General features: G+C 23.3%; 1 protein-coding gene across 2 annotated transcripts in view; it reads left to right on the forward strand.

The window, feature by feature from the left end:
* Positions 1 to 13074, forward strand: part of LOC117180364 — a 42059-nt gene that overhangs the window by 22566 nt on the left and 6419 nt on the right. The window contains exon 1 of one of the 2 annotated variants that reach the window (XM_033372827.1): positions 312 to 756. The exons of the other annotated variant lie outside the window; for it this stretch is intronic. Coding sequence (XP_033228718.1) covers positions 547 to 756 — 210 coding nt within the window. The 5' untranslated portion in view covers positions 312 to 546. Of the gene's footprint in view, positions 1 to 311; positions 757 to 13074 lie in introns of those variants that run through there. 2 annotated transcript variants of the gene reach the window in all.

The raw sequence follows: 13074 nt of genomic DNA on the forward strand, positions 1-13074 counted from the left end.
TTTTTACCTTAAACCTGCGAAAATTAACTTAACAAATTTAAATTAAATCTATTCTGAGACTATGTAATAAAAATCAAATCTCAAATAGAAAGCTCAAATTACGTAAACGCGAAGCGCGTCGTCACGATCGGCTCTCGCCGAATATTATAAACAAATTATGAAATGTAAATCAGAAATTATGTAACAACCAACTCAATTGTTTGTTAGTTAAATATTTATATGTGCACATAGTGTATAACAATGGAACATTAATAATTTCAATATGCTAACAATATAATTTGAAGTGATAAATTAAATTGAGTTTGATTTCAAAACCTTAGTGTTCTCCCGGTTATGATTTTAATCATACAACGGCAACAACGAATCAGCGTCCGACTAAAGTAGAATTAAAATTCTACTACAGCGCCGATGACGTAACAGCTGGATAGGAAGAGCCAGGGAGCTGTGGCTGTTGTGCAGATAGTGAGGTTATGTTTTGCATTGCAAAAGAAAGCAAAGAAAGAAAGGAGAGAAAAGGAAGAAAAGAAACAGATTAAAAGTTTTTAAATGTCTAAAATTGTTTTAAATAGGCAAAAAAAGGAGGACAAAATGAAATGTTTTGTTCCTGGCTGTGAAAATCGCTCACGCGGTAAAAGCAGGCTTTTTTTTGGTATTCCGAGAGATCCAGTATTAAAAAATGCCTGGTATACTAAAGTTGGTTACCCGAAAGAGTGTGCAAGAAAAGCTTCTGCAATTTGTTGTGAAGATCATTTTGACGTATGTATAGCACGTGCGAATTAATTACTCTAAATAGTGCAATACTTCAATCACTTGATGATGGAATCTGCGTAATTTTTTAAATTATACCTAACCTCAAAATACGGAAAGATTCTTTTTCATTTTGAGAGTGTCTTCTTTTTTGTAAAATTGAAATATCGCTACACTTGAACACCAATTACTTCATTTAAATTCAATCGCTTCTTACACAATTTAACGTTATAGATTATATATAACTTTGTGAATAACATTTGTATTTTCGCGCTTAAGTATCCTTGAATAGGTCAACCAATCAAATCAAATTAGGTTTTTAGGTCACGTGCTTTTTGCAAGTCGCAAGTGAATTAATTTCCCTTTTTTCAATTTTTTTTTAATGAGCCGAAAAGTGAGGTATTTTGGAAGTCTGCAGATTGTGAATCTTTTGCATAAAATTATTCACAGAAAAATAGATATTTGAAAGAAAATTTTACGAATTTTCAGAAGAAAAATCTGCCCAAGTTCGATCTCAACAGTTTTTTAAAATAATTAAAGTGCAATCTTGAAGATTTAAACATTTAAAAATTTAAAGTGTTTGAACTGTTAACGTTGCAGTTTTAATTTTTCTATTACAAAAATGTTTAATTTGCAAGTGAAATTGTTCAATTTAGACGTATAAATAACAATTGAATACTTATTAATTGTAGAAAAAATTGGAGAAATTTTAAGAGATATTTAGAAGTTCTAGAAAGATTCGAAATTAATTAAAAACTTTGAAATGATTTTGAGAAAATCATACCAATTAAAAAAAATCCTTAAAATCTTTCAGGTCCTCTTTTGATAATTTTGGAAATCTCTTATAATTTTTTAAAATTTTTTGTTACAATAATTTTTCAAAATGAAAAAACATTTTTTATTTTTCTAGGAATCTTAAAAAAATGTTTTTATTCTTTTGAAGCCTTTCAAGATTCTTAAAAAGATTAGCTGAATTTTGTCTTCTAAATATCTCTTAAAATTACTTTCATTTTTGGTAAAAATATTAAGTGTTCTATCGTTATTTATCAATTCAAATTTTAAGGATTTTCTTTTTTATTTGAAGGATTTTCTAAAAGTTGTAGAAAAAATTCAATTAATTTTAAAATATATTTAAAAATTCTTCTAGATTTCTCAAGAGTTTAAAATAAAATTTTAAAGCTTTTGAGGGTTGCTTCAACTATTTAAAATTAAAATAATTTAAGTTTTAATTTAAGAATCTATAATTTATAAAAGATAAAATTCTAAATTTTGCAGTTTATCTGCATTTCATTTTAAATTGTTTAATTGAAAAGTGTTAATACCTTCTATTTTATATTGTAAATTATTGAGCTTTGAATATACAATTTTTGGTTTGAAAAACTTTTAAACTCCACTTTGAATTCTTTAATTTGTTGTTTATTACTTTAAATGAAAAAATTTTTAATATTAAAATAAGTGAATTTATTTTTTGAGCGGGAATTTTACAAATATTTAGAAAAAAATCTCTCTAAGTGCAATTACAAAATAAGAAGTTGAATTTTTATCTTTATCAATTATTTTTAATTTAAAGAATTTTAAAATGCAGCCCTGAACACTTAAACAATGAACAATTTTAAAGCGTTTGAAGTTCAAATGTTTCTATTAAAAACATTTTTATTTTATTAACTGTAAATTTACACAAAATAATTTTTGCAATGAATCTGTACTTTAAGTATTAAAAAGTGAACAATAATTGATTGAAAAAACGATTCCAAATATGCTCGAAATTTAAGTATTTCCAGATTTTAATGTTACAAATTAAACTGTTTTAATTCGAAAGTCTTAGTCATTAACAAAATTTTAACATCCGATTGAAACTTTATAAACTATTTTTAACTTAAAAATAATTTCATAATAATATATTCGTAATTAAAGGCTTTCATCAAATTAAAAATATTTTTCCACTCTAAAATAATCAATTCTTAACCCATTCAATTAAAAACATTTAATTGAAAAAAAGGATAATTATTTATTCTTTAGCAATATTTGACTGTTAATTTAAGATGTATAAATTGAAGCCTAATATTTCAAGTAAACAATTTCGAAGAACTTTCGAACTTTAAACGTTACAATTTTGATTGTTCTTCAAAACAAAATTTTAATTTCTTAGCGAAACTGTTAAATTTTGATGCAGAGATAACAATTGAACACTTGTTATTTGTAGAAAAAATTTCAGCAATTTTAAGAGGTATTAGTTTTGAAATGATTAAAAATTAATTTAATAATTAGAATTATTTCAAATAATTTAAACGAAGTGTATGTACCGATAAAATTCGGCTTTTCGTACCGAAATTTCGGTGCAAATAGCCACAGCCTAATTTAAAACATAATTTAGATTTTTGCAGATTAAAAAAAAAAATAGAAGTATTTTAAGAATTGTGAAAATTAAACATTATTTTTCATTTTGGAGAATTATTTTAAGAGAATATTTAAAAAGATTTCAAAACATTTCCAAAATAGTCTAAACCATTTCAAAAATTTTTTAAATTGTAGGAAATATTCGATTTATTTTAAAAGATATTTAAAAGTTCTCAAATAATTTCAAATTAAAAAAAATTAAAAGAACTTGATGATTTCTCAAGAGTTTGAAATAAAATTTTGAAGCTTTTCAAGGATGCTTAAACTATTTAAAATAAAAATAATTTAACTTCTAATTCGAGAAATGTTCAGTTGACATTTTAAAAAATTTTTAAATGTTTCTAGCTTAAAATTTTTTCTAATTTATATAATTTTTAAAATTGTCAAGTTCATTGTTGATTCATTAATTTAGAACATTTAAAATTATAAAGTGGATTCATATTTTTCCAATTGAATCTAAATCTTTGAACTTTATAATTTATAAAAGTTAAAAAGTCTGAATTTTGCAGTTTATCTGCAAGTGTTAGTACCTCCCATTTTTTACGTGTTTTTTTGCGAACCGGGAAATGACCGGGAATTTTTTCTTCGATTAAAACGGCCACCCTGAATGCGTAATTAAAAAATATTTCACATTACAAATGTTCCATTTTAATTTTTTTAATTCTTGATCTTAGATTTTAATTTGAAGAATTTTAAAGTGTAGTTTTAAAGACTTAAACAATTAAAAATTAGACGCGTTTAAAATCGAAGATTTTGGATAAAAAAAACTTTACATCAGTAATTCTAAATTAAATATTCAAAACTAAACAAAAACCAAAACTTTGAACGTTAATTTAATTGTAAAAGCTTCAAAAGGATAAAAAAATTTATTTCGTAAGAATCCTAGGAAAATTGAAAATAATTTTTTTATGTTGAAAAATTAATTTTAAGGGAATATTTAAAAGGATTTAAAAAGATTTTTCAAATTTACAAAAATCTATCTGAAATATTTTAGGGAAATTTGTTTAAATTATGCAGGATTTTTTTACAAAATTTTCGAAAGAATTCGAATCATGTTTAAAAAAATTCAGACGTTCTGAACAAATTTCAAACATAATTCAAAATTTGAAAAAATATCAAACAACTTGTAGATGTTGTAGTGTTCAGTTAAAAAAAAGTGTTATCATTTAATTTTTTATGTTTCTAGCTTAAAATTGCTTCAATTTTAAAAATTTTTTAATTTGATTGACCGTGAAAAATTTTTGTGAACCGAGAAATAATTGGGAATTTTTTTCATTGATTAAAACGGCCATCTTGTAGTTAAAAATTCATCTTTTCGGATATCGAAGTCAACGGTTTTCTAAAATATTTTGATTTTTTAGGCTGAAAACTTAACTCTTTTGTTAAAAATGTATCTCTTTTGGTACAACTTTTTGTTTGCTATTTTTGTCACGCTCATGGGGTACTTTTTTCGCGCTCAATGGGTAAAAAGTTCAGAATAAATTCATAAGAATAAAAAAATTCAAATTAAATTCAAAAAAATTTAAGTGAACTGGAAAAAAATGTTAATATAAAAATTCCATTGATTTTCGCAAAATTGGAATGAATTTAGAAGAATTTAATGCAAACGTGTAGAATTCGATTAAATTCATAAAAATTTGATCTAAATTTTAAAAAACAACCTAAATGAATTGAAAACAGTTTTAAAATATGAAAAAACTTCAACAGACTAAGAAAATTTGAAATGAGTTTAGAAAAATTCAAGGAAATCCAAAAGAGTTTGATGAAATGCCTAATAATTCAAGGTCAGGTTAAAAAACTTCAGGATGAATTAAATACAAACTTTTTAAAATAAAAACAGATCCATTGAATCAAGTTGAATTGAGCAAATTTAGAATAATTTAAGTGAATTAAAAAAATTCAAAAGTACTCCAAAAAATAATTTCAGATCTTATAAACCCTATTAATTTCTAACCAAAAAGTGACTAATGAATACAAAATAATTCCAAAGAATTCAAACAAATTGGAATTTTTTGATTTAACAAATTTAATTAATTACTATCAAATTCAACTGTATTCAGAGGAATTTAAGGGAAATGAGAAGAATTCGATACAATTCATCATAATACAATGAAAGAGAATTTAAAAGCAATTTATGAAATGCCTAAGGATTTAAAGCGAGTTTTAAAAAATTCAAGATGAATTAAACAAAAACTTTTTAAAAATCTACTGAATTGAGTAAAATTGAGTGAATTTAGAAGAATTCAAGAGGATTTTTATAAAAATCAGTATAAATTAATAAGAATTCAGGTAGAATTTCAAATGAATTGCAAAAAATATTCGTAAATTTCTTGAAATCTTTGAAACCTTACGAAATATAACACTTCTTGTAAATAAATTATTTGAAATCCATAAAAATATGATTGAATCCTGTGAAATGATAATAAATCTGATGATATTTACCGCAATCCTGGCGAATTTAATCAAATAAATTCCGAGCATAAAAAAATCCTTACAATAATTGAAATTCTCAAAAACCTTATAAAATGCGTCGAATCTTTTTAAGTATCTTAAAACCTTATAGGTCTTGTAAAATCATTCCATTTCTTCTGAAAATCTAGAAAATTCTTTATCCTAAAATATTCTCTGAAATACACATTTACAATTCTTTGAAATCTGTTGAAATCCCTTGAAATTTTTAAAAGCTTTTGAAAATTTCTTAGATTTTTTAAAAATACAGTAAAATCTTTCAAATCCCTTTGGATTATTGAAAATCTATTAAAAATGCCTCGCCTTTAAAAATACCCTAACATATTTCAGAATAATTCAAGACAATTTAGAAATAGGTATAAAATATTAGAATATTTTTTAAAATACCCTTAAATTTGAAAATAAAACGTTTGAAATCCATTCAAATTACTGATGTCAATTGAAAATTATCGTAAAATCTTAATACTTGTTTAAAATCATGGTTAATACCCTGAAATATTTTAAATCGCTTCAAATAACTTCAAATTATTAACATCTTTTAAAAATACCTCAAAATGTTTAAATTCCTTAAAAATCTTTTGGAATTTCTGGAAATCCTTTAACACTTTTAAAAATCCTTTTTAATTGACAAAAAATACTCAAAAATCTTTTAAAATACGCTAGAACATTTAAAACCCTTTAAATTATTGAAATCAATTTAAAATTACTTGGAATCTTTTTAAATTTTACAAAAGTACTCAAAAACTTTTTAAATTCCCTAAAATAAACTTAAAAGCCCTTGAAGATTCCTTAGATTTTTTAAAAATGCACTAAAATGTTTAAAATCCCTTAAAATAATTAAAATAAATTTAAAATTTCTCGATTTTTTCTAAAAGTATACCCTAAAATATCTGGAATCCATTTAAATCTTTTTTAATTCATTGTGTACAGCTATAGAAAATTCCTTAGAATTTTTTAAAATATCCTCAAATTTGAAAAAAAAAACATTTGAAATCCCTTCAATTTATTGATACCAATTGAAAATTATCGTAAAATCTTAAAAATCATGGTTAATGACTTAAAATATATTAAAAATCGTTTGAAATAAATGCAAATTATTAAAGTCTTTTAAAAAAACCTTAAAATATTTAAATTCCTTTAAAATCTTTTGAAACACCTTGAAATTGTGTATAGCTTTTAAAAATTCTTCGGAATAAAAAAAAAACAAAAAAAAAAAATAAAATACCCTGAAACATTTTAAATTCTTTGCAGTCTGTTCAAATTATTGTAATCAATTTAAAATGATTTGGAATCTTTTAAAATACTATAAAATATTTTAAATTCTTTGAAATCACATCAAATTATTGGTATCTATTAAAAATGCCTCAAAATATTTAAATTACTTAAAAATATTTTAATATGTCTTGAAATTGTTTAAAGATTTTAAAAATTCTGTGAAATTTTTAAAAAAGATTAAAAAATCTTTTAAAATGTCCCAAAACATTTAAAATTCTTTGCAGTATCTTCAATTTATTGAAATAAATTTAAAATTACTGGGAATCTTTTAAAAAACTCTATAATATTCCAAAAAAATTTTAATAACATCAAATTATTGAAATCTATTAAAAATACCTTCTAATATTTCAAATCTTTTGAAATTTTTAAAGATATTAAAAATGTATTAGAATATATAAAATTGCCATAACATCTCTAAAGTTGTTAAAAATCTTTGTTAATGCCATAAAGTATTTCAAGTTCTTTCAAAATCACTTCAAATTATTGAAATCAATTAAAAATTTCTTAGCATGTTTTACAATACCAAACAAAATTTCAAAGGAATTCGAGAAAATTCAGAAATATTTAAAAATCGTGACTTTATCTTTAATAAAGTTGTTTAAAGTGCTTCCTACAGAAAGTTTAATTATGCAATTATACCTTAATATGAGCGTGCATATTTTATATATTTAATTTAATTTTTTTAATTAATTCAATCTTAAAATTTATATTAATTTTAATATATTTAATTTAATTATATCATGTTTTAATATATATTATATATATTTTTATAAAATCTAATTGGAGGGTCACCAATTTTTGTAAAAGCTTGAAAAAGCACACAATGGAGAAATATTTAAATCTATATATCTTAGTAATTAACCTATGCGTTATTTATTGAAAGAGGAGTGACTATAGTGACTTTATCTTTAAAAAAGTAACAGAATAGTTACTAATACTAACTGTGACAGCCCTGATTTATATTTACAGTTACTTCTTACAGAAATTTCCTGGTTTTTGGTATTTTTCTTAAAATCCCTGACTTTTAGAAGCTTCAATCGTATTAGAAATTTTTGGAAATTTCCATTATGGGCTGCAAATAGGGTGCGATACATAGGCGGCGGAGCCCTAGATGGCACATGGCGCAATTTCCCCCCTAGGAAATCGCCCAGGGTGGGGCAAACTATTGATTTGCCCCCCTCTGAAATCAAATGATTACATTCATCAAATCTTTTGAATTTTTCAAAAAATCTACCCGAAATCTTTGCCAACTATTTGAAATCTCTGAGAAATATTTGAAATCTTTATCGAATATTTGAAATATTTTGTAAATTTGTGAAATTGTTGAAATCTTTGAGAAATCATTAAAATCCGTGGAAACTTATAAATCTATCCGAAATCTTTGCGAAATATTTCAAATATTTTATAAATATTTCAAATATTTTAAAAATATTTGATAATATTTTTGAAATAATTGAAATCTTTGAAAAATCATTGAAACCTTTGTGGAATCTTTTGAATCTATCTGAAATATTTATCAAATATTTTTAATCTTTGAAAATTGAATTTTCAATATTTCAATTTTTTTTTCATTTTCAAAACTAGAAAATTCAGCTATTAAAAAATAAACTGCTGAAAATTCTATTTTATATTTTCTTTAATTGTCTACAGTTTAGTGTTGTATTAAAAACAAGTTATACACATGTTATATTTATATTTTATTATATTATTATATATAATTATTAATAATAGTAATAATTATTATATTATCATTTTTCATGAAAATTTAATAAATTAAAAAGAAATGTCTAAACCGGAAATTTTCCCCAACGATAAAAGTGGCGACAATTTTGTGGATTTAATACTTTACAATTTTAAATGTTTTATTTTAAGATAATGTTTATTTTGAAACCTTAAAATAAAACCTATTGAAATTGGAAGACTTCTATTTTAAAAGATATTCATTATTAAACGATTGAATAAAAAGTTTTTGAATGGCAAAATTTTTAAGCTTTAATTAGGAAGAGTTGAAAAGTTTAAAATTCTGAAGACTTTAATTGTGGTTGTTTTTGGTTGTTGCTTGGTTTTGAATACTTCAAGTGAAGAAATCTTCAGCTTTAACAGTTTGAACTTTTGAATTTCTACTTAAATTTAAATTAGCTGTAAATTATCATTTAAAAATTTCATTTAACTCTAAACAAAAATAATATTTTTCAAATTTTTAATATTTAAATTATATTGAGAAAGAAATTAAAAAATGTTATTACAATTTATGAGGATAAATTATTGTAAATTTGTTCTGAAATTTTTTTAAGTTTGCCAATAACTGCAATTAAAAACAAAATGCCATCTGCAAATATCTTTTAGTTAATAGAGGTAAAAATAAATAAAAATCGGTTTCACTTTTCTTTTTATAATATTGTACAAAAATATTATAGGATGCAATTGATGAAAATTTTAATTCAATTCCATACAACTTATTGAAAATTTGAGGTACATATATTTTATATAAACTGAAATTTATCATTCCCAAAAGTAATAAGTAATAACACAATTTTCGGTTTTTGACATTCCAGCGACACACAGTGGACTGGATCAGGAATTTACTATTCAAAATCACCTACAGCCTACAATTCTTAACCGATTTTCAATTTTCTTCAATATAAATAATCAGCGATAGTTGCGCAAGAGCATTTATGGATTAGATTTTAAAATTTTTATTTTCTGTTTTTTACATAAACAAACTAAGAAACAAAATGAGTCATTTTTCACTTATTATTTTTTGTCTGTAAATAAATAATTCAATTAATTTCGTTCTTCATGAAAATATATGTAAAAGCATGTTAGCAAAATAAATAATTAGTGGGTTTTCGAATATAATTGTTATAAACAAATCATATTAACAATAATGTCAACATCATGAATTGTTTGCTAGAAAAATATATTTGTAAGTTCCATTTGCTTGATTTTATCGGCAAAAGGATACTTGATCAAAAAATTTGTTTTCTGCTATAATTTGATTACTTTATAAACAAATTATATAAACAAATGCACAGTTTGATCATTTATGTGCAGAAAGTAATCGTTTTTCTTTCTCATCGCCTTCAGTTTGTATTAGTTTGTAACAAATGCAAAGTTTGTCCATTTATAGACAGAAATTATTCGTTTTTTTACTGATCGTCCTTAAAATATAGCAGTGGTGATGTTTAAATAAAAAAATTGTCATTCGATATTATTTGTTTATTTTATAAACAAATTATATGGACAAATACATATTTTGGACATTTATGGTCCGAAAGCCATTTTTTTCTTTTTTGTCGCCTTTAAATTATATTATTGGAGATTTTTAGTAATACAGACTTATAAATCGATAATCTTTGTTTATTTTATAAACAAATTTTATTTAAAAAGTGCATAGTTTAGCCATTTATAGAAAGAAAGTATCGTTTTTTCTTCCCGATCGCCTTTAAAATATATAAGTGGTGATGTTTAGTGATAAAGTCATGTCATTCGATATTATTTGTTAATTTTTTAAACAAATATTATAAATAAATATGATAACGTCGCATCACCACTGATATAATTTGAAGGCGATAAGAGAGAAAACGATAAATTTCTACCCATAAATGTCCAAAAAATGCATTTGTTTCTATAATTTGTTTATGAAATTAACAAATAATATCGAATCACAAGTTTTTATCACTAAACATCATCACTTCTATATTTTAAAGATGATTGGGAAGAAAAAACGATAAATTCTTTCCATAAATGGCCAAACTATGCATTTGTTTATAAAATTTGTTTACAAAATAAACAAAAATAATCAATTTATAAGCCTGTATTACTAAAAATCTCCAATAATACAATTTGAAAGCGACAATAAAAAAAGGATTTCTAACCATAAATGTCCAAAATATGCATTTATTCATATAATTTGTTTATAAAATAAACATATAATATCGAATGGCAATTTTTTATCTTAAAATATCACCACTTCTATATTTTAAGGACGATTAATAACAAAAACGAATAATTTCTGTCTATAAATGGGCAAAATTTGGATTTGTTTATAAAATAAGCAAATAATGTCGCATGACATGTCTGCATCACTAATAATCACTACTAATACAAACTGAAGGCGATAAGAAAGAAAAACGATTACTTTCTGCACATAAATGACCAAACTGTGCATTTTTTATATAATTTGTTTATAAAATAATCAAATTAGAGCAGAAAACAAATTTTTATGATCAAGTATCATTTCGCCGATAAAATCAAGCAAATGCAACTTACAAATATACTTTTCTAGCAAACAATTCATGATGTTGACATTTTTGTTAATATAATTTGTTTATAAAAATTATATTCGAAAACCCACTAATTATTTATTTTGCTAACATGCTTTTACATATATTTTCATGAAGATCGAAATTAATTGAATTATTTATTTACAGATAAAAAATAATAAGTAAAAAATGACTCATTTTGTCTCTTTGTTTGTTTATGTAAGAAACAGAAAATAGTAAAAATCTAATCCATACATGCTCTTGCGCAACTATCTCTGATTATTTATATTGAAGAAAATTGAAAATCGGTTAAAAATTGTAGGCTGTAGGTGATTTTGAATAGTAAATTCCTGATCCAGGCCACTGTGCGACGAGCCGATCGAACTGAAAAATTGGACAAAAATTTCAATAATGATTTCTCAAAGATTTCACAGTTTTCAAATATTTCGCAAAGATTTTGGATATATTTAAAAGATTTCACAAAAACTTCAATTACTTCATAAGAATTTTCGATAAGTTTCAAAGATTTTACAAAGTATTCGCAACGATTTTAATAATTTCACAAATATTACCAAATATTTCGCAAAGATTTCAGAAATATTGCAATGATTTCTCAACAACGTAAAAGATTTCACAAAGATTAAAAATATTTCGCAAAGATTTTGGGTACATTTAAAAGATTCCACAGAGACATTAATGATTTCCTCAAGATTTCTATAATTTTACAAATATTTCCAAAATTTCAAAAAATTTCTCCGCAATGGTTTCCAAGGATTTCAGTAAGATTTCAATGATTTATCAAAGATATAAAAGGTTTCAAATATTTCGCAAATATTTAGCATAGATTTCATGAAGACTTCAATGAGTTTCAAAATATTTCACAAACATTTTAATTATTTTTATCAATATTACCAAATATTTCAAAGGTTTGACAAGGATTTGGGATGGATATAAAAGATTTCACAAAGGCATACATGATTTCCTAATGATTTTACAAATATTTCAATAATGTCACAAATGTTTTAAAAATATGTATTCAAAAGATTTTAATGATTCCTCAAAGATTAGAAAAATTTCACAAAGATTCAAAGAATTTCACAAATATTATAAAATATTTAAAAAATATTTTGCATATTTCACAAAGATTTAAATGATTTTCTAAGAATTTCACAAAGATTTCACAAAATCCTCAATGATTTCGCAAAGATTTCAACAATTACAAAAATATACTAAATACTTCAAAAATATGTCCAAAGGGTTTCTAATGATTTCCTAAACATTCAAAAGATTCCGCAAAGATTTTTAATACTTCAAAGGCATAAAAAATGATTTCCCAAAGATTTCAATAATTTCACAAACGTTTCAAAAATATTTCAAAGATTTCAAAAAGATTTTACGAAGATTTCAATGAATTCCTAAGTATTTAAAATATTTCGCATTTAAAACAATTTCACAAATATCAAATGTTTCAAAAATATTTTAAATATTTTATAAAGATTTTAATGATTTTCCAAACATTTCAAAGATTTCAAATATTTCGTAAATTTCAAAAACCATTAAAATCATTATAAAATATTTTAAGTATTTTTGAAATATTTGGTACATTTTTTAAATTGTTGAAATCTTTGTGAAATCTTTAGAAAATCATTGAAATCTTTGTAGAATGCTAAAAATATTTTTTAAATATTTGGTAGTATTTGTGAAATTATTGAGATATTAGTGAAATCTTTGAGAAATAATTGAAGTCTTTGTAAATTTTTTTAAATTTATCCGAAATCTTTATAATTATAATTATTTAAATGGTTTATTTTCGATTTGTATTTAGGCTGATTATAATACACTGGAGCCCCGTTTATATACGCTCTCACTTACAGTCGAGCCTCTCAATAGCGCGCCTCTCGGGTTAGAGGACATTTTTCTC

Source organism: Belonocnema kinseyi, chromosome 9 (assembly GCF_010883055.1).
Source record: "Belonocnema kinseyi isolate 2016_QV_RU_SX_M_011 chromosome 9, B_treatae_v1, whole genome shotgun sequence".
NCBI lineage: Eukaryota > Metazoa > Arthropoda > Insecta > Hymenoptera > Cynipidae > Belonocnema > Belonocnema kinseyi.